General features: G+C 41.5%; 1 protein-coding gene across 1 annotated transcript; it reads right to left on the bottom strand.

Annotated features, from left to right (window-relative positions):
- Positions 1 to 284: 284 nt before the first annotated feature.
- On the bottom strand, positions 285 to 26794 carry ranbp9 (RAN binding protein 9). Its single transcript, XM_047589869.1, has 14 exons — positions 26207 to 26794; positions 22308 to 22419; positions 19552 to 19604; positions 18006 to 18173; positions 15985 to 16007; positions 13137 to 13321; positions 8234 to 8346; positions 7345 to 7453; positions 7082 to 7236; positions 6052 to 6205; positions 5759 to 5880; positions 5496 to 5647; positions 4563 to 4674; positions 285 to 3727 (listed from the first exon to the last, which is right to left on the bottom strand). Exons 1-14 carry the CDS (start codon positions 26421 to 26423, stop codon positions 3597 to 3599), a joined length of 1806 nt encoding a protein of 601 aa, XP_047445825.1. The 5' UTR covers positions 26424 to 26794; the 3' UTR covers positions 285 to 3596.
- Positions 26795 to 27114: the final 320 nt, after the last annotated feature.

Below are 27114 nucleotides of genomic sequence, written 5' to 3'. Positions count from 1 at the left end.
TATACAGTCTATACTGTACACATACTTAATACATAAGTCGGTGTTTCTAAAAAAAAGTAGTTAACCCTCAAAATGAATGAGTGAAAGTCATTGAAATGACATATTTCCATCTAAGGAGAAATTAAACGAGTTCTCATTTGTGTGGTAACTATGGGGGGAGGATAACACTCTGCAGGATTATTTTTAGAAACATGTCATCTGGGATTAAACTGAACTCTACAAATTCAGCAGAAAGCAGGACTTGAGCTCCAGGCGTCATGCAGCATCCACACAAGCGCTCGTCATCATCATTTGTCATTTTTAATATAAATCTTTTTCACCCTCACACAAATTGCACATTTTTTTTTTTCTCCAAACGGACACAGAGTCAGCAGTGGACAACTTACTGGTTGACATCTTCCTTATACACCGTGAACTGGCTAAAAGAAGGAGAAACAAACCAAAAAAAACAAAAACAAACAAAAAGAAAGTAACAGACATCTAACTTGATCTTACCACCACTTTACTATTGCATGCATAGGTTTCAGACCTTACTCAGAAAGAGACAACAGACACTTTGTCTAAGAAGTTTTCTAAAACGATGCCATGACCGCTTGCAATCCGCAAAAAGTAAAAGAAACAAACCCAAGGTACAGAAAAGCTCGGTTCCACCGTGAGGAGAAGCATCACCTCCTGACACCCCCCTCCCATCCCATCCCACCCCACCCCCCCTCACCCCGGAGGAAAACGAGAGGAAAAGATGGATCTCGTGACGAAAGCCTCGACGGTTTCTCTGCGAGTGGACAACACAAACAAACAAACGGTCCTAAAAACACACGGCTGTGACGTCATCTTGCTAAAGTATTTGGTTCAAACGTGGTAGCCACAGTGCAGCTGACAATACTGGATGATTCACGCACTACGCAAGAGGCCAAAGGAGGATCTGGGAGCAAACTGAAACAGAGGAGGCCGTCCTCTGAGGGCTGATGGGTCGACATAAATAGTTGAAGACAGGTGGACCTGAGGACTTTTCATACCCGAGCGCCATTCCAGTAGCTCCAGAAATCCTAATTAGTCCAGGTTTACTGAAGCATCTCAGCTGGTTTATGGTTTAGGGAAAGTTACTTGAGAAGGAAATAAAAAGTCAAACTGAAATTTAAATCAGTGCTTCATCCCAGGTTAGATGAGGGGTAAACCACCTGTTGGTACCACTGGTCCAGGGACTCCTCATTAAAAATCTCTTTGGTACCGTTTTCTGGTTTAAGCTAAGCTAACTCCCTCCCATTTGCTTTGCTGCAAATGTTCGGTACGCTGTTTTTAATGACATCACATTTGACTAACCACAGCTGGACACTAGACAGGAAGTGCAGGAAGCTAGGCTAACTAGCAAGACCTAGCTTAATGGCTTCCCCTTATAGGCGTTTGACAATGGGAAGGACTTGCTCAGATTAAGAGATGCCAGGTGGATTACTTTGAAAAGGCAGGAAATGTCTCGTAACAGGAGTTCCACGGGACAACAGCGTCCAAGTCTGTCCAAGCTAAAGACGACTGGCTCCAGTTTTTAATAATTTCAAGTAATGGCAACACAGGAAAGAGACTTACAGGTCGTAGAGTGAGGTTTTCACCAACTAGCGGTCCAATCTCCAGCCAATGAACCCAAAGTTGCTCCCAATGGAGGGGGAGCACCTTGCACGGTAGCTTCCACCATCGGGGGGCGAATAGGTCAACGAGAAAGGTAGAAAATCACGACAAAGGTGAAAGTAAAACTTCAGTTCAACTCTGAACTTTCTCTGGAGTGGGTTCGAGTGTGAAAAGTCCACCTTTAACTGAGGCACAAGGTCACGACGTGGAGCGGACCTTCCCATTCTACACCGAGGAGGATGAACAAAGGGACGTTTTGGCTCCTGAGTTCTTTGTGGGTTAGAGATTAGCATAGACATCGATACGAAAACAAAGGTCAACAACGTTTGCATCAAACCTGCTGTGCAGCGGTGTATCTGGGCACCAGGGGAACAAATAAAAACGCAGTCAGGGGATCATCGTAGGGTTCCTATACAGGCTTTTCACCGGCTCCAGACTTCGTCCGGAAGATCTCCCCCCCAGTGTATTCAGCCAGGCTGGAGCAAGGGCAGAAACCTTCAAGGCAGGTGCCGCGACACGTGAAAAGTAAAGATCTAAATGCTCTTGAAGAACTTATGATCAAATTTGTCAGGTTTTCACCTGCGTAGGAACCCGGGAGTTAAACATAAAACCTTGTTCAGGCTCTTCAGGGGTCACTGGTGTCGGTACAAAGCATTAAAGGATTGGTGTTTTTTTTTTTTTCATTTGATAACTAAATATCTCACTCTATTGATATAACTCCTTTTTGTTAAATTCATATATAAACGTTAACATGTACACACGCTCATCACTGGTAATCGGTGGAATCGGGACCTTTATTATAATAAACTGGTGGAACTTTCTCTTGCTGGCGCTAAACAAATATACTGTGTAATGCAAGTAACAATAATTCATATAATGATAATTAGAATAATAATAATTAGAATAATCCTCGTCGGCGCCGTGTCTTATGAACCTGGAAAAACTAAAAACAAAACAAGAGCCAGGTAACCACGCCTCCCCGGTCCCTCCCACGCTCTTCGCCCCGAGAAAAACAAAAACTAAACGAAAGATTAAAAACTGGGAGTCGAGACTGTAGATTCTCTCTGGCTTCTTCTTCTTCTTCTTCTTCAGAGTCCCCCGAGTCCACATGCGTCTCGCACCTCCACCGATGTCCTGACGTCAGTGGCGCCGGGTGGGCCGGGTGGTCGGTGCAGGGAGGGGGAAGGTTTTGGGGGGAAGGGGGGCGGAGGTGGGTGCAGGCTGTCCATAACTAAGCCTTGCATTGGCGCGGTGGAGATTTTAGATTTTAAAATCCTGTTTTCAGCGTCAGCCTTCGTTTTTGCGTGTGTGTGTGTACATGTGTGTGTGCGCCAGGTTTACAGGGACCACGTTAAACGGCGCGGCCACTCGTCAGTTTGCTTTTTTTGTTGTTGTTGTTGTTATTTTTTTTCCTTATGTTTCACCAGGGTTTTGTTTTTTTCTTGCCAGTTTTTCCATCCTGTTTTTTTGACGCCCCCCCCACCACCCCCACCCCACACACACACACACAACCCCAGGTAAAGGTAAAGGGGGGCTGGGTGTATGTGGCGAGTCCACACGAGTTCAAGCTCTCCGAGTATTTTGAAGTCGGCTGCCGTTCTCCGCTGTCAGACAGACAAAGACCTCTGAGGACCCGGAGGGGGGAGTGGGGCAACCCAAGACGGAGGTGTAATTTCATATTTACGATGGAAAGGGATGTGGTGCGTGTTTTGCATGTTCTAAATGTCCTCGGTGCGTGTTGGTGCTCTGAAGATCTGCCCAGAAATGACTCCAGATCCTCGGTGGTGTTTTCGTGTCGATCGGTAAAAGCGGAACAACAGGCGGGTGACGTAGTTAAGTTTCTACTGTGCAGGGGGACGTCTCCTCAGCTAGTAGGAGTACGGAGGTGGAGGAGGTGGAGGAGGACATTGCTGGACAAGCCTTCAGAGAAACAGTGTGTGCATGTGTGTGTGTCTGGTGTGTGTGTGTACATGGGGCTAGTGCAGGTAATCGTCCACAGAGGCGAAGGCGCAGGAGCCGCTGCCAGTTCGTGCCATGATGGCGAGGCACTGGGCGGCCTGACCCACGGCCTGGGCCAGGGGGGGCTGCTTGGGCAGGTTGTGAGTCTCTGAAAAGAAAAAGGAGAACACAAATGTCAAGACTGGTGCCATAAAAAGACTAAGGCGTCGGTAAGGCTTCGAACTAGACTCTTACCAGAAAGTGTCTGAACATAGATGCAAATTTACCCTCGTTTTTGCCATAGCTTTTATCTAGTTTCAGCTAGACTGGTGGACTGGACTTCTATAAGCTTTACTCCTTACTGAACCCCCCCACCCACTATTGTCAGGGTGGTTGAAATGCTGGCATTCTCCCACTGGGGGACGGGATTACCTGGGCCTACTGTTGTTGGCTAGGCTAAATAGCTGTAGTCTTCTTGCTTGGTTGGTTGCTAGCTGCTAGCTGACTGCTAGCCTGCTGGTCGTTTTTCCAGCTGGACTGGGCTTCTAAATGTGTTTTTTCTCAGATCTTGGCACAAGGGATTCAAACATCTTTTCCTGTGTGATAATAAATATCTAAGTGTAAGAGATAGAGGTCGGCTTTGGTGAACAAAAAAACGGTGAATGGAAAAGAGAAATAGCCTCCGTCTCAAATCGATCTTTGATGCGAGCGTCGTAAAATCCTTGCAGCCATTTATTTATTTATGTGTTTATTTTCAAAAAATGCCATTTCCTCCATCCTCTCATCGGGCATCTTGCCGTGGACTCAGGATCACGAGATTAGTCCACTTCGTCCCGTCACAGATGGATTAAGGAAGTTCTATATAATCTAAAATTGGAGAGGTTAAGAAACTTGGCACCTGCTGCTCTCCATCATAGACTCACTAGACACCTGATGAGTCACATATATGATTTCGTCACCTAGAGACGGTCAGAGCTATGTGATACTGACTATTCTTGACCTACCTAATATTGCACTGTTGAGTGTGGAGCAGACCGGCTCTCTCTGAATGGCGTCCAGCTGGTATCCCACTGGGCTGTTCCAGGGGTCCGAGTAGGCCAGCAGGCTGAACGCGTCCTGGAGCAGGAGACAAACAACAGACACCGACCACGTTACGGCAAATCTACTCGTGCTCCCTCAGTCTACAGCTGCTGATATGATTGACTTTACATGCGGTTCCAAATTGTCTCTCGGCTTCAGTTTCTTTCATAACCTCCGTCGTCCTCACACAGGGACATTAAGTTTTAGGCCTGTGGCAGCTTATTCTGCTTCATTTAGACCCGTTGTCCTCATAAGTGGACACTTATGTCTGCCATCTAGTGGTTAGAGAGAGTCAATACAGTAATTGCTGTTAAAACCAACCCAATGGGACTTCATTGTGTGCAAATCTGTCTTAGCACAGCCATGTTCTGCTATTAAAATAAACGGTTTTATATTTTGTGTTATTTATTTTTTTCAAAAAACTACTTCCTGGTCAAAGATGATGCTTAGTTTTATACTTCTTAGGTCCCAATAAACCCAAATACCTTGGAGAAATTAAAAATACATAGCAAATAAAAGGTCCGAGTTAAAATGTGACTCAAATGTTACATTTTTAAATGTTTTTTGTAGCAACTCCCAACAACATGTGTTTTGGAATCTGTTTAATTTACTACTAAGAAATTTATGCAGAAGAAATCAGAAACAAATCTTAATTTGCTTAGTTTTTGAACATGCACATTTTTGTCTGCTAAGTTTACAATTTGTGTAGAGATAGACTTTGTTATACAAAATTGTGCCATATGCACTAAGAGAGCCAAAATAAAGAGGTTGCATGAGGGTTAAGTCATTCAGTCAAACAATGCAGCTGTGATTTGAAGCCTAGTTGGTTTTTGATTTGAATTATGATTCTGCGTTACCTTGAGCATCTTCTTGTTGGCTGAGTTCTTGCCACACTCGCGGCGGAGGTGTTCGCTCATGCTCTGGAGCTCCCTGCCGAAATGGATCATTCTCTCGATGGCCGCCTGGCTCCCGCCACACAGCTGCCTCTTAGACTGAGCCGACTCCACCTCTGCAAAGTGGGCACATTTTTATTTATTTATTTATTTTTTAAATGTAGAAATATACTAAAATGCAGCACATCATTTGCAGCGTATCTGACATTTCCATGCACTCCACCCACCCATGTCTGCGTCGCAGTCGTCGGGCTCCGTGGCGTGTTTGGAGGTGCCGTTGAGGAAACCATTGGAGGACGACTCTGTCACTCCATTGGTGAAGTGGTCAACCTCCATATCCACGTCGTTACTGTGGGAAGACGAGAGTAAAACGAGATACCATCAGCAAGTTAACAGGGAAGTCCATCAGTTCCATAAAGTAACCGATCCAACTAGAAGACATGTCCTTTCACTAACTAGCAACAGTGAATCTGAATGTGTGTGGTAAATCAATGCCTGTTAAGAAAAGAGTTTGTAGTACCTGGTTACTGGCTGCTGGCTGCGACTCCCATTGAGACTTATGTCAGATGCTGGGGGGGTGGAGCCAGTGCCTGGGGGGCAGGGCTTATGACTGTGAGGGGAGGAGCTGTGGCTCTTATTAGACGTCACGCCGTTACAGCAGTTGCTGTCGAACCCTAGAAGAGAGCAATGAACACTTTAAATGACAGATGTCATGGACGTACAAACAACAACAGGGCTGAAAAGGGAAATGTCAAAAGTTCCTCAAATGGCCACTAGGAGCTGGCTCCATAAAAAGTGAGTCCATCCACATATGCTTGGGGCAGAAATGCATGTTTATTGCCTGGAACAAAAACAGTTTTGTCCTTAAGAACTTATTTCTATTTTTATGATTAATAACTGTACAGTGAGAATTTTTAAAGGAGTCACCTGATTAATTCAGGTGAGTGTTATTATAGGTCGCTAGGCGTCTTTAGCCTCAGCTCCACTCATACTAGCTGGGAGCTAGATGGAGTCACGCACTGCCACAGCCCAGAGACACTGGCCGACATTTGTTAACTTTAATTTTCTTTAACACAGAGAAACTTCTAATTGACTGAAGTCCTCTTAAGCTAAACATACCAGAAGATCCAGTCACAATAATTACATTGCACATAAAAACATCTAGTAGTGTATGAGAGGCATGTTTGTGTGGCTAAAGAGCAAAAAGACCACTGGGCTGCGTGATGTGCGTTTTGACTCATCCCCAACACACACACTACACTGAGTGTAATGATGTTAGCTGTGAGCTAACAAGAAAATAATGCATCCGTCATGACCATTTGTCCTCAGCTCAGCCTCTGAGCTCAGAGCTGGTCAGTTAAGAGGTTATTTCAGTCTTTTATAGTAAAGCATGAGTCATGAGAAAAAAATATGTTTTGAGGAACTAACAGAAAGACGCAAAGAATCCAAAAACCTGGGACAAAATAACAAATATTCGTGTGGATAAAGAAACTGGAAAAGGGTAGCAGTCACCATCGAATGTTTTTAAACTGAGCACAGCTGGACTGTACCTGAGAGGTAGGACTGGGAGCTGCTGGCTTTGTGGCTGGGGCTGCTGAAAGGCCGGGGGGAGCCGGGGTAACTGTCCTGAGACTTTGGGCTACGACCTCCCAGACACCTCACCTCACTGTCCGTCCCGTTCACCATCTCTATGAACTGTCTCACCCTGAGGGACAAGAAGGGAAAGGGGGAGGAGGAGGGGAGGAAAACAACACTGAGCGACTTTCGATTATTAAATGGGAGCAGAAAGAGTGGCGTGTCGCTGGGGTCTCACTTGAGCATGAAGAGGAGGTCTGGGTTCCTCTCCAGGAGGTTGGGGTAGAGCTGCTGGGTGGTCTCGATGGCTTCGCCCATTCTGCCCGACAACACCAGCTTCTGGATCTCTGGTTACCACAAATAATAACATCATTAACTCATGTTTTAATTTGTTAGTACAACATAAAAAAGATCAATTCTTAGCTTGCAAGGAAGATATTCTTCTTCTATGGTTCTGATTTATTTTAAAGGACAGTTAATGAATTTACGTAGGATTTGATGGAATAAGTCATCAGTCGAATCAATCCAGCTAATTAAAGACAATATGGACTTCCTTGGATTTCTGATCAGGTTTAAGTGTTCACACCTGGTTTCCATTAATTAAAATGTGTCTCCATTAATTCGTCCTTTCCCAGAACTGGAGATCTGATCTCAGTCTGTGTGTAAATCAGCAGCAGCACCACCATGTGGTCAGTAGAATATTGTATCAGCTGCTGCCTCTAATGGATCTCTACCTACCACTGGACCAGAACCAGGGACACGTGGTTGTTGCGTTGGAGACATGATCCAGATTTAGGAACAAGATGGAAAGACTCTCACACGTGTAGGTCTTTATTTTAGAGACAAAGATTAGAACTGAACCCTAGAGGAGTAACCTCCAACAATAAAGAGGTAAATAAACACATACTGAACTCCACGTGTCTCCTTATACAACAACACGATCACATCAATGATTAACCACACAGTGTAATCTTCCCTGTTGTGTAGGTGGTCTTTAATCTGACCCACTGTTGTTTTCTCTAACCAAAGGAATGAGGTCACATGTGTCCCAGACCACGTCCACACATGAGATCAAGATCAAATGCTTTCTCAGTGCACCAATCGTTTAGAGACGCGGCATCACTCACTCTGTCGGTTTTTAATGGAGGCCAGCTCCTCGTGCACAGCCTGGTCGGTGGATTTGGCGAAGGCTTCGGCTGTGGCACAATAGCTGTGGTGCACCAGGTAAGAAGCCACCATCCTGACAAGAGGAGAACAAACAAAACACACCCAGAGATTAGACGCAGCAACCGGGGAAACAATACAGAGCAGTACACATCTCTTCATCTGGAAACGGCTAAAGGCGACGGCTTCACGACGACACGTCCGATTAGTTTCAGCAACATAATGACCCAAAGCTTCAGTCCAGGCTATAGCAGAACTACCTCAGGATAAAAACCAGATGGGAAGCTTGAAAACATGGAGCAGACCGTGGCCCAGTCTCTAGACTTTAACCCCATGGATCTGGTTTCTGATGAAGTGGACATCAAAGCTCCCTCAGAGCAACACCCATTTCTCAAAACTTCTGCAACAAAATTGGGAAGTTCTCTCTGAAAAATATTTGATTTCCATTTTAGGAAGAAAGAAATGTCACAGTCCAAAGTTTAGAATAGATTTTGTGTTATTTATTGATTCGGTCTATGCTTTCATTTCAAAGTAAAATGAGGGATTAAACTGCAAACATTTCAATAAAATAAAAAAATAAAAAGACCTAAATACTGGAGTGTTTTAAAACTTTTGACCGGTAGTGTTTATGAGGATCTCATTTTAATTTACGGTTTAGTTAAATCAACCGAAGCTACTTTATCAGCAAATCAAACATCGTCTGCAGTAACATTTAACCAGTCTTCTTCTGTCCAGGATGAATAAAAACTGTCCTACACAGACTTATCGCGATCATACCCAAATCTTCTCCAAATTCCAGCTCAAAGTCAATTTTAGTTTATCAAGCCTGGGATCTTGAAAAAAGCTCAGTCTGCTGTTGAGGACAATCTGATACGACCACAGCTACTGAATGGATTAATTAACAGTTTGAAACGTCAACAAAAGGGTCTCATTTATATACATTTCCTCCAAAATTACACTCAGACTGGTTAATGCTTGAGATGCATAAAGAAGCAAATTATCTTGACGGCTTTAATTTGATGTAAACCTGACAGCGTGCAGGGAAAACACATCAGTCACAGTAAAAGCAGAAGGGCAGAGCTGAACCAGTAGATTTGCAAACCATGGTCGTTTCCTAATGTCGTCATCTGACGCCTCATATGTTCACAGTTATCACTTCATTCATACGTTCATAAATCTCAACAGTGCACTTTGTGAGTAGAATATAATTACTACAAAAACAGATTTAGACCAAAGCCATAAGACAAGTGTTTAATGTGTGTGTGCATGTGTGTTCTTCTGAGGCTGCAACAACTTGTCAACATCATCAGGTTGACAAACTTCAACTTTAAATACCTCAAACAAAGTGAACCAACCACCCACTATAGAAGAGTAGCTATGTGAGAGCATCTCAACAGAGAAGGTCGACCATCTCTCAGACCTCAAAACAGCCAGATGACAGAGATTGTCGGTTGGTCAAAGCTAAGGCCTCACTTGCGTTTCCATTCCCACTAGAAACGCACAAAACTCAAACATCGCAATAAAAAACTGGAAACACTTATATTTCGAGGAACCTCTGAAATATCAGTAAAACGCTTTCATGAAATGGAAATACTTTTCTGGCTTTTCAGTTCAGTTCATCTGAAGTCCATCTTAATCAAAGCGAAGTCTCACGTGATGAGAATTTAAGAGAATTATGGGATATCGTGAGACGAGATTTTATGAGAGTTACAGTTCATTTACAAAACACCTTTCTACGGGAACACGTACAAACTTCATCTAAGTTTCAGGAACATAGCTTTTATTTTGTGAAAAAGTGTAATGGACGACTCTTTGGAGCAGATGCATCCATTTTGCTCCCGCACATCATTTGGCTTTGTTGCAGCTCCTTAATTGGGTGGAAGCAACTTTTATCAGGTCAGTAACACAAGCCACAAAAAAAAGCCACTAGAATTAAAGTATTCACATAGAATTAGTGCCACAAACTAGTAAATAACATAAATCCTAATTAGGTGTACAATAAATAAATCTGAATGTTTGAAGTCTGAAATAGTTTCTTCATCCCTAGATGTTTAAATATCATTATGATGTTATGTTCAGAATATAATTGATGTATTTAGTGACTGAACCCCATGACTGGTTCTGCTAATGCAGCAGTGGATGAATCTTATGCTTTCTGTGCTATAAATCAACCTCCATGCCAACACAATAAGCAATGAGAGCCTCTGACTCTGCCGACTCATCATATCACACTCGCTCTACGACGACGACACTGCTTCCCATGCGGCGCTCTGACGGGAATTTAAAAACTTCCCGTTTTCATCACAGGCCGTGAGGCGACTTTTCCGGATAATGGCGACTTCATTCCACGCCACCCTCAACTGAAATCCCTATCAAATGGAGATTAAATCCATTCAGGACAAGCAGTCACAGCAGCACAGGGCTAATCCCGTCAGGGCACGGCATGAAAAGAAGCAGAGAGCCACAGTTTTCACTTCTGGATCACGGCTGCAGCTCTTTGATGGGGATGTGGACCATCTGGGTCTGGATTCTTCTTCGTGTCAGCAGTAATTTCCCGACAATCACAGCATCCAGCACCTCCTCTACTCATTGAGAAGTCCAATGAACATTCAGGTGAAAATGAGTAGAAATGTATCTCAAACATATCATTCAGAGCTGCGACGGTAACATTATCGTTACGTTTTACGTCGGCGGAGATGAACAAAAGATTAATGTCCTGTAGAAACTTAAAGCCTTGGACTTTAAGTGTGAGTTATTATGTGCTATAAACAGACCGGTAGATAAGCAGTAAATGGTGCACTGACTCTGACTGTGGTCGGGGTTGGAAGATGGTGAGAACGCAGGTTTTAAAAGCATCCTCAATTCAGTTCAGTTTGTGTCGACACTGAGTTTTTTTTTACAAATGATCTAAGAAGCATAAACACAGAGTCATCATATCATTAGACACATAGCTCATCAGTTAATTAGCTGGTGACTAATTTTTTTATTCTGTGTATCACTTGGTCGTACATATAAAGCTGAACAAAGTCGTGTGCAGACTCTACATGTGGCTCAGGCCTTTCATAAAAATTTACTTAAAAATTAACTTGTCTAAAAATAAGAGTAGAACCAACCATGGTGGAAGATGCTCTGGCAGTCACTTTGCCAATGGTCACATTTTAACTTTCGTTTGCACCATGACTGCAGAGCTAAAGAACAGAAAAGATGATGATAAATTAATTAATAATTAATAATAGTAGGACTCTCCATGTGATCGCCAAGAGAAAATTAACCCTGACCCCTCAAACCTTGATGAAACTACATCTTTGCATAAGTTCCATCTCTAATGCTGATTGTGAAGTCTGTACATTTGAAGGATAATGGTATAAGCTTTTTTTTATCACCATAAAATAAAAACTGGCCCAGACTTTGCACTGGACACCTACACCTACAAGACTTTAACACTAACCCTACTCTTATAACCGGAGGTGCATCCTGCAGGTGCAACCAGAAGATGTTAGCATGTGCTCTGGAAGAACTAGATGAGTCTCTTTTGTTAAAGATGCACATTTTATAGATGCAGCAACCAATTCTGAAACTGTCAAGTTAGTGTTACCAGTTATGTGTAATATGCTTTACACTATGTGCTGGTGACAAAGTCCTGTCTAGCTTCAAAAACACAACATCAAATTTAAAGAAAGGTTCGGAGCTGTAGCACGACAAACAACAAAAGCTGGACTTTGGTCTAAAACCAGTAAGTGGGGGAGAGTTGAAGAAGTTGGTTGGACAATATGTTGTAGAGGAAATGCTGCCTTTTTATATAAAAACATGTTTGTTTATTTTTAAGGAAATAGTTAAGTTACACCTGTTAAAAACAGCATTTTGGCAACGACTTCACGATATAATACGTATCACGATACTTGAGTCACCATAAGATACATTATTGTGATACTATGATATTGCAATTCTACAGAGAAATTTTAAATGCAGCTTAAAATACAAGTTGTACATAAGTACATCAGATGACATCAGTGATAATTCAATGGACAAATGGAGTCAGAGAACAACACTAATCCAAATGATCCATTTCCAATTTCGGCCCAAAACGTGACCTTTTTCTTTCAAAATCGATAAAAGAAAATGCAAAATGGATATTGCATAGGAAGAAAAAGTATCGCGATATATTGCCATATCGCTATTTTTTCCTCAACCCTTGTTAAATTTGCTCTTCCAGTAAAGAATGAATTGGCAAAACCAGTCGTCATTTTTATGTTGAGGCGGCAGCTGCTGAAGTAACATAATCTCATTTAGTTACTTTTAAAATCAAGAAATTAGTGAAGTAAGTTACTTTTTAAATGAGTAATAAGTAACTGAATTACTTTTTCAAGACGACTGAGGCAACACTTCTTAGTTCTCACCTGTGGATTGGATGAGAAATGTGTGTTTGTTGTTGTTATGACACATTAATTTGACTTGTACATCCCCAATGTTCATGAAGGAGAATAAGGGAACAGCAGATTTGAGTCACCATACAATACATTTGACCAATGTTTGACCAATCAGTGGAAACTCCCTGCACTCACAGCAACGATGAGCACACATGCTGCTATGGTTACCTGATCACTCACATCCACATTAAACAGAAAGATGTGCAACTGGTGCAAAACCAACACCTTAAAAAGCTGCTCAGTCTAGTTCTTCAATGTGCACTAAAGAGATCAACGCACCAAGATGAAAAGTCTGCAGACACAAAGAAAGACTGATGCGTCTTTAGTTTGTCAGTCAACTCCAAACTTGCTTGAACTCTCGTCTGAACCCTGTTGCTCCACAGCGAACATGCATCCTACAGGTTTAAGCAGGAGTAATTCAGTTTTCAAATCCTCTTACTTCTGGATCATGGACTGCCACTCGCCCTCGCGCTCTCCGATCGGGAAGCGGTCGATCTGGGCTTGAATCTTTGTCCTCCACTCTCGCATGTAGTCCTCGATGTCGAACACAAACGGGTGCTGGCCGAAGTTGGCGTCGACCACCTCCCCTGGAGTTTGAAGGCCCACGGTCGGGTACAAGTTTGGCTGCAGCGGAGACAGATAAGAGAGTTTGGGAATAAAGGAGATGGGCCGAACCAGAGTTTGGAATGTAATCTGGACAATTAATCAAAACAGGAAATAGTGACAGGAAAAAAAAAAAACAGGAAAGTGTAAACATTCAGGAATTAAGTGTTCGTCTGCAACTACCCCTTAAAATTTGATTCAACTAGTTGGAAAGGTGGCGGCACGCTGGCAGTAACGGTAGTTTTGAATGTGAAAAAACAGAGCACTTGGTTGTTGGTTTGATGTTTTCATATGATCATCAAAGTCCAGTTACATAAAAATTATAATAATATAATAATTATAGAATTTCTTTTTTTTAAAGCTTAATTACTTTCACACGACAGGTGTGGTTTGATCACTTTAATCATCTGTTTCTAACATTTCTTACCACTGCTGCTTTGTGTATTTTCAATATTTTTTTGGTATTTAATATTTTAACCCTGTAAATCTCTGGTAAATAACGTCTTTTTGCACTAATTTGTATCAGCACTGAAAAGTAGAGGATCTCCAATCTCATTCCACACTGTATAATAAAAAAAATAAAGGCCATTCTATTCTATTCTATTCTGAATATATATAACTATTCCTTTCTTTGTCTCTTTTTCTACTCCTGACACTACTTTGCTCTAACCAGTCATTCAATAAATTTGAACTCAAATCCAACTGAATCAAAAAATAACTGCGTTAAGTTTTTAAAAAGTTTCCATATGTCAAGTACAAGCTTTCCTGCAGAGTCACTCTAATTCATCTTCTACAGTTTTAGTTTCCTTTCAGCTGCGCTACAGTCCACGTTGTTGACATGATAATGGACTATTTATTTGTTAATGTCTTGTTCCTGGTGGCGTTTTTTTTTTTTTTTTTTTGTCCATGATGACATCGGCGCAGACGGGAAGGAGGAGATAAACATAAACATAATAAACATAAACGTGAGATACGGACGCTTCGTACGCTTCATATTGTTCTACCATCCCGACCAATCTAAACACAGCTTTGATTTGATCTGAGACGATGGTGACTGACAAGAGACATTCACTACTGTGTCCATGTTGTGCTGAAAGTGATCTCTGTGAGATATGACACAGCGTTAGTCGGACTAGTCTTAAAATAAAGGGTGATGATAATTCAGGGTAAAATAGTTTATTTAAGTCCCCGTTAGAGCAGTAGCACAAGGCTGGGTGTGTGTCTGTGAGAGTTGTCTTTGTCATGGTCCAATAACTACAAAGGTCAGCTGTGCCGAGGTGACGCACTTCACTGCACAACTCTGGAGGAACATGAATGTCTGGCTCACGGCCAAGTCTGTTATGCTGCTCAATGGATTATTGTTGTGGCTAAGACTCTTATTTTCTCCTCCCTCAAAACCAGCCGGCCCCGGTTTTCATTTGCTACCAGGAGAGCAAGAAGGAGTGGGGAGAAAAACTTGCAAATTAACGACAACACGACAACAACGCAGCTAAACACACTCCTGAATGTGACTGGAATCCATGTCCAGTGTGACAAAACAGACGAGTGCACTGGTCCAGGACAGATCAGTGTCTTGGAACATCTTGTTCAGACCACACAAACAAGATTTTCTGATTATTTTTTTTTTTAGTGTGGTCAGTACATCTTCTTGGCCACTAGGGGGCAAAAGGAAAAAAAAAAGGGTGGCAAATGGTGCGATGCATTTAGTTTGGAGGGCAGAATTTGGAACTGAGAATGATGTCACATCTGAGTTATCGGCGTTACAGTTACAGAAATCAGAAAACAAGATGGCCGCGTCCATGAGAACTCTTGTCCGAATATAACTTGGTCGAGACTTGTTCAATATTTCCAGTTTCGAGTGCAGTTGAATTTTTAAAAAATTCTTGACGTTACTAATAGTAATAATAATAATATTACAACAGCATTAAACTAGGGTATTTAAGTTACACAAATTGTAAATGGAACAGATATTTTGAACCGACTCATGAGTATTTTAACTAGAATTATTTACAGTGAAGAAATTCATAAAAAAATATTCAGAAGTTTTAATTGTTTAATGTAAATGTAGAAAAAAATACACTATTAATAACAGTTTGCCACGATGGCTCTGTTTTGGTTTTAGCAGGCTATTGTTTTTAGCCGTTGTTAGCGCGCGACGGGCTTGTAGTTCCCCCATAACGCAAGAAAAACATGACAGCATTTCAACATATGCACGTGGAAAAATACTGTCTGTACGACCGATTTAATGCAACAAGAACTAATCAGAAGAGCTAATAAACAGAATATTACAGGAGCTTCTAACTACTGTTTAGACACGGGGCGGCCATCTTGGTAACGTCTTGGTTAGTGAGGAGTCTACGACTTTCTGAGTAGAAAATCTGACTTCAGGGGCACGTTCCAGTTGAAAATTCCAACATATATAATTTATCAGTGGATATAGTCAAAGAAACCAGAACAGAGGGGACAGACAAATAAAGTACAACGTATAACTATCACTGTGTGTTGAAAATAACCCCTCAAAGAAATTTTCCAGCCTCCAAATCCATTTTGCACGATGTAAACATTTAGACTAGGAAGGACAGGCTGAAGAAAATGAAACATTTCTGTCCTAAAGTCCTGATTAATTATGGAAACTAAACCTGTTCCTGTACAACAAGAGTAGTGAACAAAATGTGAATACTTACTGGTAGATCTGTGAAGGCAATACCTGCAGACAGAAAGAGGCAGAGTGTCAGTGTGAATAATTAGACAGGCTTTCTAATTCCGTACCTCAGTCAGTGTTTACATGTGCTGAGGTTATATGGTCAGCTTCATCTTTGTGCAGTACAACAAATAACATCTCTCTATCCACTTTATAAAAGTTATGTTTGTAAATCTTACGTCTACCTAGGGCTGCGTGGTTCACCGGTATTTTTTTCTGTTATGATATTAATTTGTAATATACCAGCATCATACCGGTCTATTTCATTACACAGAGCTGGGAACGTTGCACCATGGGACACTGTTTCTGACCGGACCATTTTCAATGTAGCGCTGCTAAACACACATGGAGCCACTGCGTCACTGTGAGGTCTGAAAAATGAAGCGGCAGAACAAGAAGACCTGTGCTTTTTTTATGTTATTCTTTTTTTATTTTTAGGGTGACCAGACGTCCTCGATTTCTGGGGACAGTCTCCGTTTTGGAAGACCTGTCCCCAAAAATGTCCCCAATTTCAGTTTTTTGTGAATGAGGACAGACATGTTGCGTGCAGGCTACAATTATCAAAACTGGGAGGATTAATTTTATTTCATCATGCACTTTGACAAAAAAAAGTTGTAATTTCAAGAAAAAAAGTCGACTTTTTGCTCCAATTGCATTTTGACTTTTTTCCTCAAAATGATGAATAAAAACAAATCTTGCTAATCTAATTGTTTTCTCATGGGCGACCCTAATACTCTCCCGTAATTACAGTAGCTGGTCACACTGCTCCTGACTTTACAGACATGGCAGTTTAAATATGTTCAAACATGAACTGCTTGATGCTTGCAGAGCTGACCCACGTCTACCTCGTACTCTCCCGTCTACATCTGTGCTGCAGACTTGAGAGAAAGAGGCCTGCTTTTAAGTCTGCTTTCAGTTCTTTGCAGCTTCTTCCTAAACTTGTGCTTTGGAGTCGAGCTTAACTCCCCTGTTTGTAGTTTCAGGTGTCATCCTTATAAAACCTCACCTGCAGCTGCTGCTTTTCTGGCAAACCAGCAGAACGGTTTATTGTGAAGGAGGTAAAATAGAAGCAACATGTTTTTTAACAAACTCTTAGGCATCATCAAGTATGTAAATTCACTTTACTGTGAAATGTTCTCCCATTGTTGCATAGCAAAGCGACAACGTTCCCTACAATAGCAAAAGGTTCTAAGTAGCTGGCTGCTGTGAAGCTGTGAAGCTGTTAGCCTCAGTCTATGATCACACATGGAGTTTTCAAGTTGCCCGAGTGATTGCTTTATGCAAACAGCTTTAAGGAAACAAGTTCTCCGTTTTTATTTAAATGGAATAAACACATAAACTAGGAGGCCAAAGTTTGGCTTCTGTCGGCTGTTGCAGACGGGAAAAGTTTTAAGGAGAAATTCACGTTCAGGTTTCTGGAACCTTTCAACAACAAGGAGATACAGGGTTCTTTACCTGACATCCTAAAGCAGGGAAATATACAGGACCATATACACCATTCTAGTCTGTGTAATACTGATTGTACCTTAAGTACCTGCTACGTAGCTCAGAGGCCAGATCAACCTTTCCATCGATCGTCTGTGGTGGAAATTTGGTTTGAACTTCAATTGCACTTTAGATTCTACTAGCGATACCAGCCTGGAAGTCTTCTGCCCACAATATCTTTTTTTTGTGTGTGTGGTGAAAAGTTGGTCAAGAAGTAACTGATTATTCATTGGCAAAGACCTGTGACGCAGTGGCACCATGTGTGTTTAGTAGCGCTATATTGAAAATGGTCCGGTCAGAAACAGTGTCTCGTGGTGCAGCGTTCCCAGCTCTGTGTAATCAAATATACCGGTATGATGCTGGTATATTACAAATTAATATCGTAACGGAAACAAATACCATTAGGACAGGCTCTATGTGAGGATAGAAGAGGTTTCTTTTTCCCTATATACTGGATATATAGTGAAATCCCGACAGCATGTCAGCAGACTCCTCGTCTGCCATGTATTTGGTTTTTACCTAGGCTGTGACCATTTTTTGTGTAGAAGCAGGTGTTGTTGATGAGGTTAACGCAGCAGCCAATCACGTCGCCTGTTGTAAACGTAGGTCCGTACGGTTGGCCGGTGCCGGACGAGCAAAAGGAGTGGCCGTCGTCTCCGTGGTAACCATATGAGTGTTTGTCCCAACCTGAGGAAGAGGAGGAGGAGGAGCAGCAAAGTGAGAAAGTGTCTGAACAATATGTTCACAATGACAATAACAGCAGAAATCCACTAGGGGCAGGACAGAAACGTGGACACAAAACTAGAAGGTGGATCCATTTCCTCAAACATAATGGTTGTTACTGTCTGTATAAACACTGTTATACACTGTATAAACAGAAATTAATGGCTTTTTATAGTTTCAAGTTAGGAACATCTACAATCCACAATCTGAAAGGCTATGTCGTTTTTCTACAGATGTGGAAGTTTGGTGTTTTGGTGATTCTCACATGCAGACAGATGAGATTTGTAGCAGCTCAATGCAAAGAACATTGGGAGTCACTGAGTTTTATCAGAAAGATTTTAGATGGTTTCTTTGGTTGTTCGAGTTAAGCATTTCATTTTTACTGTGCAAACGTTTTAACAAAATGCAGTGAATGAAAAGAAGGGAAATTTAAATCAAATCCACCCTTCGCCTTCCAGACACCATCAGTTCTTCTACCTGCACACAGTTTTTGAAGGAACTCGGCCGGTAAGTTGCTGTTCTTTAGGCTGAAGATAGTTCTTAATAAACTGAACAGAATAAACTGCGATCTCACAAAATCCCTGACTGTGTGTAAGTGATGCTGGTTTGAAGGTAACACCAAGTATTGATGTGACTTTTCTTTTGTTCCATCACTTTGCACTTTGTACATACAAAAATAAACATAATAATCATCATTTATATTTTTGAGCAGTATTTTTCCGCCCACACCTGCCTAAAACTTTTGCACAGTGCTGTGTGACTTGCAAAGACTGTTCTTTAGTTTTTTATGTGCGTGCATTTAAAAGCAAGGAAATTTTCTTGAGGAGGGGGGGTTATTGTCTAATCTTTGTTTTACTAGTGAGAGGAGACTCGACGCAGCCTCTACTGCAGCACCAATGGCCTCAGGGTTGTTTTAACGTTGGGAAGCGAGTGGCAGGATCCCCTGAGTTACTGCTCAGCAGCAGAGTTAATCCTGACACGGCCACATTCATCACTCAGAGACAGCAACACAACTCTGCAGCAGTCTGGCCTCAGTCCTTCACTATTAGCACATTTTCATTAGCATCTGTCCATCAGCTGGGACACGGCCGCTTGCTCGGGGCCTCCTGTTATCTTAGCGTGAAGGGACACGAGCTCCTTGGGTGGGTCCAGTTCTCAAACCAGCGAAGGGGGGGTCAGGGCTCCTGTTTGGCCTGATAACCTCAGCGGAGCTCAGGGGGTGACGTCTTCGTGGCAAAGACGGACTAACAAGAACCAAGTATTCTACTATTTGTTGATTTTCTAATGGGAGTCCTCTGGCAAAATGAAACCCACTAAGAGAATGAAATTTTTTACAACTTACCGGGGAGTCTGTTCATGTTTACTCCCTGAGCTGAGAGGCCGATACCCATGTACCTGTAGGACAGAGACACGAGAGGTTAGGGACACGTTCTTGTCTCCAAGTGACTTTATATTTGCAAATGTGAACAAAGCCCTTTGTTTCGTTTTTTTTTTGGGGAGGTGGTGTCGGCCCCACTTCACAGCCCAGGAAAATACTGGAATGGGCTTAACATGGTAAACGGCTCTGTTTCTGATTCAGCCGTCACATAAATTACACCACCGCCATTGTTCTTGTTTTCATTCTGCTCACATTTAACACAAAGAGATGAGGTTGTGGCCGTGTTTTATCCAGATAGCTGGGGGGTAACCTTCTTTAGTCTGATTAAAAAAATGATTTTCTGATTAGTCAGAGTATTTGTTCTTAATCCACAAGGTCAGAACAGGGTTTCTACAGGTTTGAACAAGAGAAATATATATATATAGAAAGTATATGGAGGGTCAGAGACCCAGAATTACTTTCGAAACATAACAGGCCGGGACCAGAGGGGGTCATACTACAGTTTAAGACTTGACTAAATGTAATTTAAGACCTGCAATGGAAAACATGCTGGTAACACTTTTTAAAGCCTTAAATTGGGATTATCAAATTTCAGACTTGTTAGTTTCAGACTACGTGTTAGAAACGTTTTGAAACAACCTAGTTTTTTCCTCGTCCTCGTCTCCGAGCAGGAAACAGCTTTAACTTCGGCACAGCTGAGGACAAAAGGCACACTCCCATAATGAATCCTTTTTTAATCACACAATCAGAATACTTTATTAATCCTTACAGGACACTGTCTAAACCGTACTCTATTCAGCTGTAGAACAGCTCACCTTTTTATAACAACTAAGCCTTGTGGATCTTTAAAGTTTATCCAAGTCTAATGTTGTTAAACGACTGAGTTAACAGTGGCATTTAATGCATCAAACTTGTATTTTGTTGTTTACAGGAACCAGTGGCTACTCAATAATCGGAACGTCTGAAATCAAGGGTTAGCGATGTATTAAATCAAGCGCACTTGAATTTGGACCATTTCCAGTACGTTGTAAATCAAGACGCTTTTATTCTGACTGCTGCCTCCGGTGCTTTAAACTATTTGAAACTGAGGAGTGTCTTTTATCCCTGCAAAGTAGGATCAACACTGCTGTGTCCCAACATAGTCCCTGTGCTTTATTTGTATTTTTATTTTATTTTGTAAAAATGTGAAACAAAGCTACTGTGACCAATTATTTCCCCTTGTGGATCACTGAAGTCTATCGAAGTCTAAGTCCAACTCAGCCTCAACTATAAAACCACAAACCGGTGAAGTAAATAAGTAATGGACGACCTCAAGATGATGCAACGTTCGACTGGTAAACCTGGGTCCTTGCAATTATGTGGATGGTACAACCTCAGCATTGTGTCAGACCAAGTACAACCCTGTGGCAACAGCACGGGGGTGTTCATTGAACCTTGGTCCTATATGTTCCCTATGTAATCCAAAGAGCCAGTCAGCCAGCATGAACTTTTTTTTTATTTTTTAGTAGCTGGATGCTTCCTTGGACCACTTCTGAAAGCTACTAACCACTGCAGACCAGGAACACCAGAAGATGCTCTGCTGCCGTCGTCTAAACATCACAATTTAACCTTTGTCAGAGTCGCTCCACTAATCCATTTGTCCATTTTTCCTCCTTTAAACTTCAACTTTGAGGACAAAATGTTCACTTGCTGCCTCATAAATCTCATCTACCAGTAGGAGCCATTGTAACCAGATAATCAGTGTTATTCACTTCCCCTAGAACAGTGGGCCTTGATGTTATGATAACTGGAAGGATCAGGATTCATCTTCTTGGCACCGCAAATATCAGTACAAGATTTATATTAAAATAAACTATCCATCCACTTAGTAGCAAGGTAGCAAGGTTACAGGACATGTAAACCCAGATTAGGCGAGTCAGTTGTTTGGACTTTACACTTTCAGCCTCTTTGTAGTACTTCGTCCTGCGTTAGAAGCTTTTGGGGTTGTGCGTTTAGTGGACTTTTACATGATTAATGCGATTCAAAGTGAACCTTTGCTGGTGGCCTTCTAACGATCACGTTTGTTAGTTTACTACAGACCAAATGTGCCCTTTACATGTTGACATGTTAGTATTCAAATCTGTACTGTGCAACAATTTGAATGCTAGTGGGTGCTAATGTGCACAGTTAGCATGCTCATGTTAGGAATTTCCATACAATGGGTTGGCAAATGCAAATGATGTAGCATGTAAAAATTAAAGGACAAATATTTAACTTGTTATAATGTCAACATGTAGCATACTAATGCTAACTGATGTTTACACAAATTAAGTTTTACAGTAACACTGAACATACATGTCACAGGAGCGGAATAAAATGCATACGTGTTTCGGCACAAATGAAAGTCAATGGATCAGTGAAACTGTTCGGATTGACCGATATTTCAGGTATCAAAACATTTTACTTTAGACCAATGTGTTGGATAAACTCAAAGAGTTTTGAGAAGATGTTTCTCGGCTCATCTGACTGGTGGGAAGTTGAGGCTGAAATAGGAAATTCAGTGGGTGAAAACCCATCAAAAACTTGTTTGACTTGTTTCTGTAAGAACCAGAAACCAGTGAAACCAATTTCCATTAGCATCCGTTGGATAAACTGTTACAGCTAACTGATCCAAGCAACCAATGTTGCTGAAAGTAATGTGTATTTTTGGGGGAATGTCTTGCTTCCCTCTGTGTTCTTACCCATCTCGGCCTTTACTGATGATCTTCACCTCAAAGTAGTAGACCCCGCAGGCGGCTGGGATGGGGTGGGTGGCCCGTACAGACGCCGCATCTTTAGGAGTTTTGCCATGACCTTGAGTTTGGGGTGAAACAAGAAAGGTGTGGTTATTAGTCACAATGATGGATTATTCGATCATCATGAAATGATTAAGGAGTCTGGTGACCGCTGCTATTTCATCTAAAATCCAAACACGGTTAAGGGTTGTATGCAGATTTATTAGCATGAGTGGCTTTGGAGGGGATCAATCTTCAAAGCCAGATATGCTGCATGAGGAGATTTCAGAGTGCAAGTATTTTACCACAAAGGAACAGTTACCATACCCCACCCGTGTTTTCCTTACACTGAAACAAAGCCATATTAAGTAAATAGTGCAGATAAGTCAAATTTAATCAGAAGAAAGGTGGGGCCACTGCACAGGAAGAATACACAACTTACAAACTACGAATAAAAATTCACCTTGAGGCCACTAGTGAATGATGCAATACTTGTTCAGGTGAGAGATCTAAAACATAAAATGACAATTAAGTTTCTTTCAACATCCTTGAGAACCTGATGCCGCTGAGTGTGATTATCCCTTTAAGGCATGAACTCACCAAACCGACTTTAAGGAACAACCAGCAACGAAGGCCGACAGGGACATCGCCCAACATCTCCAAAAAGGTTACGTTTTGTACCCGACAGACCAGGAAACAAGAAGAGCTGCTTCTAGCTGGGAGGCTATGCTAACATTAGCTCAAGGTGCTGCAGCATCTTTAGGGGTCATATATCTGTTTACACAGCTGTATGTTGTGTCATGTACGACCGAGTTGAGTCTGAATGTCGTTTTGATTTTACACCACAAATATGAGATGAGTTTTTAAGATGTTTACACAAACATGTCATGTCAGGCCTGGAGATTCATTTACAATCAACGGCCATATTGGACAAACAATCAAATGAAACGCATTTCTTTTTTTACAGGACGTTGAAATCATCTCTAGTTGCCCTTCACGAGCACAATGGACCATCTCACACGCATGTTTAATTAGTAACCGGGATGATATTACTTCAGAATACCTGGAACCCCATTCAAACACGGAAACAGAATGAATGTAGATAGAATAAAACAATCTCCTCCATTTTATATTTGTTCTCAAACAAAATGGTTGCCAGATGGGAGTAACATAAGAAGATGAGGAGGATTCTTATTAATATATCACCCATAGAGCTCGTATTAAAAACAAATACCAAAAGACCATTTTTTATTTTCTACCTTAATTGTTTAATATTTCAGACACAATTGCCGAATTTAAAGACATTCAACTTACAAAGACACTCTTGGAACTCAGTTTTGTGGGGTTTGGCATTTTTGGTGGATGACCAATATAACAGGTGGACAGATGTAGGACATGACTGACTGAGGAGGAGTCGTCAATTCTGTTGATTACAAATTACCTGCAGAAATAAGACCTAGCTGAACACCACCATTATCATTTAATGGAGTCTTTGACTTTCCCTTGGAATAACCAAAATGTGAATTATATCACCTGTTCTGCATACGTGGGGGTAGTGGTCGAGGTGAACCGGACTTGCTTAAATAGCCCACTTTATCTAAGTGTTTCCAATAAATCTGCAGAACAACGGCTTTGCCATCATTATGGGAAGGACTGGTTTTAGATGATGAATCATAAGAATTATACTGGACAACTGAATCCAGAAAAGTTCATCAAATTCCCTGGTTACTTTGAAGAACCGAACTGGACCAGATGCTTAGACCAGTCAGTTGATTTAATGAGCAATACACCTAGAAAGAATAATGTATCATACAAAAGCTGCAAAATCTGATCTAATTTAGACATATTTTCCCAGAGATGACGCGGATAAAAGAAAAATATTTATAAATTATGGAACAAACTTATTTATTCCTGGAATTTTTGATTCAAACATCATCAACTTGCTATCAAAACAGTTGCTAAATAATAGACTAAACATTGTTTTTGGATGGTTTCATACTGCTTCATCAGGGTCAAACAACTGCCCAGACATGTCTACGACACGAGTTTTAACTAAAATGCCAGCAATTAGCCAGAACCACTTGTGTCAGTCAGTGTCAAGTTATAGCTAATGCTAAGCTAAGTGGCTTCGCTGTTCGTAGGGACGCATCCAGGGCCGATTTAATCAGTTCCTTCCCCAAGAAGACTGAGACAACCAGCAACTCAAACCATAGCATTCTGCCTTGAAAATGGGATCATCAAAACAGTGGCCAATTAACAGAGCAATCATTTTAGGCCTAATCCTTATCACTGTGTTTTCAAATGTGTGGCAGGTATTGCTGTTTGGGCACGAGAGGTACTTAAAAATGGAAGGATATGAGAAAGGTGTTTTAAATAAATTAAAATATATATATATCAATTCAAAGCATTAAGATTATCCCTTACAAAATCATATGTTTTCTAGGTTCAGCTTATTTTTGTTGATGCAATTCAGATTCCACCCGGTGAGCACCAAAATGTGAGAACTGTAGCAGTGAAATACTGAAGCTGCTGAGCCGTGTGTACCTGCTGCAAAAGATTGCAGGTGATTTGGTTGCACCAAGGCAGAACATTCGAGCTGCAAGCAACAAGGAAGAGAGTGTGTGCAGACGGCCAGACAGACCCAGAATAGTAGAACACACCCAGGAAGCACAGTTACACCTTCTTCTTCTTCTTCTTGTTTTTCTCTCCTTTTTACAGTAGCCTGTTTTTTTTTCTTGTAGGCCTGCACCAAAAACACCTCTCTTGATAGCTTAGCAAAGCGACTAGTTCAACCTGAATGTCAGACGAGACACTTGATATTGAACCACAGGTGTCAAACATACAAATGTGCCCCCTCAGAGGGTCTAATCTGAAAAATGTGCAAAAAATAACATAGAAGACTGTCATTTTTTCAATGAGAATAACTGCTTAGTTTTTTTGGAGTGGAACAGCAGCACTTCTCTTTATTAAGAAACGTAACTTTTTTAAAGGATAGTTTATTAAATGTTAATTTGCACTAAAACAAATGGAAAATCATGACTTATAGGTCTTTATTCTGTTATGTTACTGGTTGGACCCTCTTGAGGTGAAGTTGGGCTGAATGTGAGTGTCTGCCCCCCCAATAAAAACCTAAAATGAGTTTGACCCCCCCTGTATTAAACACTGAAAGAGCTACCTCTACCAGCACTGTCATCAGTAGCCACTTATTCACTGGAAGCTTAAGCCTGTAAATCCATGCATATATGAGCTAGCCCCCTTTTAAGTTTATATTTTTATATATACATCTATACCTACATATACATTTATATTGTGTGGTATACTACTGGCTGCAGGTACAATAATATATTTCACCGTGCAATGCACTGTAACTGTGCATGTGACAAACAAAACCTCTTATCTTACCTCCTACATTTAACATCAGCCCCTGCCTGTCATTTAATTACCTAATAATGCTACATTAGCCTAGCAGAAGCCTTGTCTAGCCCTAATCCATTTTGGCTTGAACGGAACAACGCTGTGACACACATTTTTTTTTTTTAGCCCAACCACCCATTACATGTAATTGCCTCAAATAAAAAAAAAGGACCCATCTGCCTTTCGTTACATATGCGACGTTTCCAGTGGAGAACCTGGCAAACTGGTTAACATCGTAGCCCTGAAGCTAACGAGCCACTGGGTCAGCTTTGGCTGTGGTTACACCTCGCCAGCTGGTCGGGTTGCAAGATGTCCTCTTGTCTCGTTGTGGATGAAGCCACCAGCCGAGCCTACTTTGTTTTTAGCAGCTGGCTTCGGGCTAAGTTCGCGTTAGCAAACTCGGACAACAACAAAAAAGTGCAAAAACCCCCGAGAGTGCCGCCGTGTCGTACCTTTATAGTGAACGCGGAGGTTGTTCTGGGAAAGTCCGATGTAGCTGAACTTGTCCTTCGGGCTCCAGGATCGAGGTAGCGGGGTCTCGTTCTCGTTGACGGCCGGATAGAGCCTCCGGAGCCGCTGGTTGAGCTCCTTTTCCTGCTCGTTCAGAGCCGAGTCTCCGTGGACGACCACCGACATCAGAAACCCACAGCCAGACGACTGTCCGGACATGGCTACGACACGGGTTTTAGTGAAATAAACGGCTTGTCAGCAACAAGCCAGCGCCACTTGTGTCAGTCAGTGTCGAGTTTTTAAAGAGGTTAGTTAGCCAGAGCTGGTTAGCCTAGCCTCGGCTAACGCGTTTAGCTCGGCCAGAAAAGGACATTCGCTGGCACAAAGAAGCCACAGACCGAGACACTGGAGAGGGGGTTGTTATCAGCCGCACAGGGTAGGAGGAAAGTAGGTAAAAGACAGGGGAGCAGGTCAGCGTTAGCCGCAAATAACTACTAAACGTATCGCCAAAGTATAATGAGCTCGGCTAGCCTCGATCTTTTGTTTGTTGTCGGAGCTAGTGATGTGCGGATCGATACTGAAACATCGATGCCTCCGATACCACAGCTTCATGCTCTAAAATCGATTCTCAAATTAAAATAGGAAATAAGATAAATAAGATATTTCCTTGTTCATATTGGCGCAGATTTAGACAATATACATATATAAAAACGACATAAATTTTGAAAGAATATGCAAAATATATATATAAAAAAATAACCGCAAAATATATAGAGGAAATAGAAATATGAGGATATTCTGTATATACGGTTTGGAATTAAAAAGTATTATATTTTATTTTAATATTTTAATTATATTATAATTAAATTGCTAAGATTATAAAATGTAGTAAAATTAGTAGAAAATATCG

The sequence above is a fragment of the Mugil cephalus genome, chromosome 7 (assembly GCF_022458985.1).
Source record: "Mugil cephalus isolate CIBA_MC_2020 chromosome 7, CIBA_Mcephalus_1.1, whole genome shotgun sequence".
Taxonomy (NCBI): Eukaryota; Metazoa; Chordata; class Actinopteri; order Mugiliformes; family Mugilidae; genus Mugil; species Mugil cephalus.
The sequence above is the reverse complement of the archived record's forward strand: the minus strand, read 5'-3'. Positions and strand labels throughout refer to the sequence as shown.

Excerpts from the sequence above, each read along its gene's own strand:
- ranbp9 (XM_047589869.1), bottom strand. The coding sequence starts at position 26,423 with ATGTCCGGACAGTCGTCTGGCTGTGGGTTTCTGATGTCGGTGGTCGTC. Across the intron at positions 22,420-26,206 it reads CCTCCGCGTTCACTATAAAG|GTCATGGCAAAACTCCTAAA; the intron begins GTACGACACGGC and ends CCCAAACTCAAG. Across the intron at positions 18,174-19,551 it reads AAACATGAACAGACTCCCCG|GTTGGGACAAACACTCATAT; the intron begins GTAAGTTGTAAA and ends CCTCTTCCTCAG.